The sequence below is a fragment of the Anarrhichthys ocellatus genome, unplaced genomic scaffold (assembly GCF_004355925.1).
Source record: "Anarrhichthys ocellatus isolate YVR2014 unplaced genomic scaffold, GSC_Weel_1.0 scaffold4450, whole genome shotgun sequence".
NCBI classification, from domain to species: domain Eukaryota; kingdom Metazoa; phylum Chordata; class Actinopteri; order Perciformes; family Anarhichadidae; genus Anarrhichthys; species Anarrhichthys ocellatus.
In genome coordinates this window covers 1-2,500 of record NW_022284424.1, presented here as the reverse complement: position 1 = coordinate 2,500, position 2,500 = coordinate 1, and the positions used below count along the sequence as shown (strand labels likewise).

Sequence of the window (2,500 nt, the reverse complement as noted above, 5' to 3'; positions counted from 1 at the left end):
TATATATATAATCCTGCTGAGCAGGGGGAGAGAGGAAGTGACGTCACACAAACAGCTGTTCACCGCTCGCTACCTGGTTCTTGTGTTAAAAATGTCGCTTAATAATAAATTTTTAAAAAACTGCGTTAACGCGCAATAAAATAATTGTCGGCTTTAATGAATGAACACGATAGTAAAGTGTTAACTTGGCCAGCACTAATATATACATATATCTGTGTGTAAGGTTTATAAACACAGCCCTGCAGTGACGGACTCACTGGAAGATGGTGTTGGTGTCCAGGTCCACACAGACCACATCAGTGGGGGGGTCGTACAGGTCGAAGTAGCTTGAGTGAACCCCAACGATGAACGGCATCGGAGCCAGAAGAACGTCGGCCATCTGCAGCGGACACAGAGGGATGTAGGGACACAGCCACCGCAGGGGGAAGCTCATCTGGAGACACAGAGACCAGGGTTAGAGGGACCAGGAGAGACCAGGAGAGACCAGGAGAGACCAGGGTTAGAGGGACCAGGAGACACCAGGAGAGACCAGGGTTAGAGGGACCAGGAGACACCAGGAGAGACCAGGGTTAGAGGGACCAGGAGAGACCAGGGTTAGAGGAACCGGAGATACCAGGGTTAGAGGGACCAGGAGACACCAGGAGAGACCAGGGTTAGAGGGACCAGGAGAGACCAGGGTTAGAGGGACCAGGAGACACCAGGAGAGACCAGGGTTAGAGGGACCAGGAGACACCATGGGAGACCAGGAGACACCAGGAGAGACCAGGGTTAGAGGGACAAGGAGAGACCAGGAGACACCAGGGTTAGAGGGACCAGTGTTACTGTGTGTGTGTGTGTGTGTGTGTGTGTGTGTGTGTGTGTGTGTGGTGGAAAGATAGTAGTTCTGAGGTACTTGTACTAAACATAGTATTTCCATTTTCTGCTTCTGCATACTTCTACTTCATCTCAGAGTAAAGGTACTTTTACAGCTTTAGTTACTTCACAGATTCAGATTATTAATCAACTCATAAATGATGATGTATTATTACAGATGAAACTACCAGCAGTATATAAAGTATTATAGTATATATATATAAAATGAGCTCCATTCTTATCAGCTGCACCATTAAAGTGATGACCTCATTAATGCATAATAATTACAATATCATAATATATGTGGAGACTTACGGAGACGAGGGCCTCGCTGACGGAGGTCAGGACGTCGGGACGCAACGAGTGGAGCAACAGTTTGTGTTCGGTGAGGACGGCGAGCAGCAGCGTGCAGGTGTTCTCTGGACCGAGGTTCTGGAGGAGCTTCAGGAAGCTGGCACCACTGTGACACACACACACACACATATATATTGTTCATAAACTGGACGGCGATCACTGTATTATTTTTAAAGTAGTACTAATAAATACATAAAAGATGGATAACAGACTTACAGTCGCTCTAGTGAAGGCATTCCACAAGGATCCATTGTGGGACCTTTACCTTTTCTAGTTTACATTAACAATATATGTGAGAGGTTCAGATTCTGCAAGTACCACCTGTATGCCAATGACACAGTCGTGTACTAAATATATATATAGATATATTTTTTTAGTTCCGTCTCATCCTTAGCGTGACTGAGGAGCTGAGATTTACTTTTTAATGTTGTTCATAGGAATCTCTGTAACTGAGACTTGAAACCTTGAAAGACATGTATTGAGAGTTGTGCTGACCTGAGAGGGAGAGGAGAGGAGACCGGCTGGCAGAGGAGGAGGTTATCGTACGGAGAGAGCTGCAACATAAACTACCTGTTATCACACAAACTACTGCTTTTCATGCTTTTTGTTTACATTCCATCACTTATGAGAACATTTTACTCACCAACTTTAATCAGGTTATAAACACACACACCTGTAGTGTGTTGATCAGGTGCAACAGGTGGTTTGGGAGAAATGTCCTCCTGTGGTTTCACTTTCATTGAGAGGGAAATCTATCTGTTGTTTTGCTGATGGATACAGTTCTTGTAAAGCTGAAGTTGGTGAGTAAGATGTTGTTATAACTGACAGGAATGAAAAATCTTTCTCTATAATTTCAGGAATTTTTTGCTTAAGCGGGAAATTAATAATAATAAAAGACAGACATACAAGCAGAACTTGTGACTCATTGTGGCCCACATTGTGATAATATCATCCACCTGCATGCAGCTGAGAGGAATCACACATGAACCGAAAGAATCATCAGGGAATTATTTTTGTAGTGAAAAAATTATGTGAAGAAATTTAGTCCACTAATTAGAACCAATCAATAAATGGACTTCTGATTGGACACAATTACCATGTTGAGGTTGTGATCGCATCACCGCCTACATCCTGTTGAAGGAGGAAGTGACAAAAAAGTCTGTGCTGGTTTTTATGAACATATTCTTCTTTTGAAATAATTTGCTGAAAACCTGTGCACCTGAACGAGGATGTTGAAGGTTTTAGTATGCACCTGAACGAGGATGTTGAAGGTTTTAGTGTGCACCTGAACGAG

General features: G+C 43.4%; 1 protein-coding gene across 1 annotated transcript; it reads right to left on the bottom strand.

Annotated features, from left to right (window-relative positions):
- Positions 1-80: 80 nt before the first annotated feature.
- On the bottom strand, positions 81-2,494 carry LOC116379496 (DENN domain-containing protein 4B-like). Its single transcript, XM_031841450.1, has 3 exons — positions 1,702-2,494; positions 1,168-1,312; positions 81-433 (listed from the first exon to the last, which is right to left on the bottom strand). The coding sequence occupies exons 1-3, from the start codon at positions 1,767-1,769 to the stop codon at positions 254-256; spliced, it is 393 nt and encodes a 130-aa protein (XP_031697310.1). The 5' UTR covers positions 1,770-2,494; the 3' UTR covers positions 81-253.
- Positions 2,495-2,500: the final 6 nt, after the last annotated feature.

Excerpts from the sequence above, each read along its gene's own strand:
- LOC116379496 (XM_031841450.1), bottom strand. The coding sequence starts at position 1,769 with ATGTTGCAGCTCTCTCCGTACGATAACCTCCTCCTCTGCCAGCCGGTC. Across the intron at positions 1,313-1,701 it reads TCCTCTCCTCTCCCTCTCAG|TGGTGCCAGCTTCCTGAAGC; the intron begins GTCAGCACAACT and ends TGTGTGTCACAG. Across the intron at positions 434-1,167 it reads TCAGCGAGGCCCTCGTCTCC|ATGAGCTTCCCCCTGCGGTG; the intron begins GTAAGTCTCCAC and ends CTGTGTCTCCAG.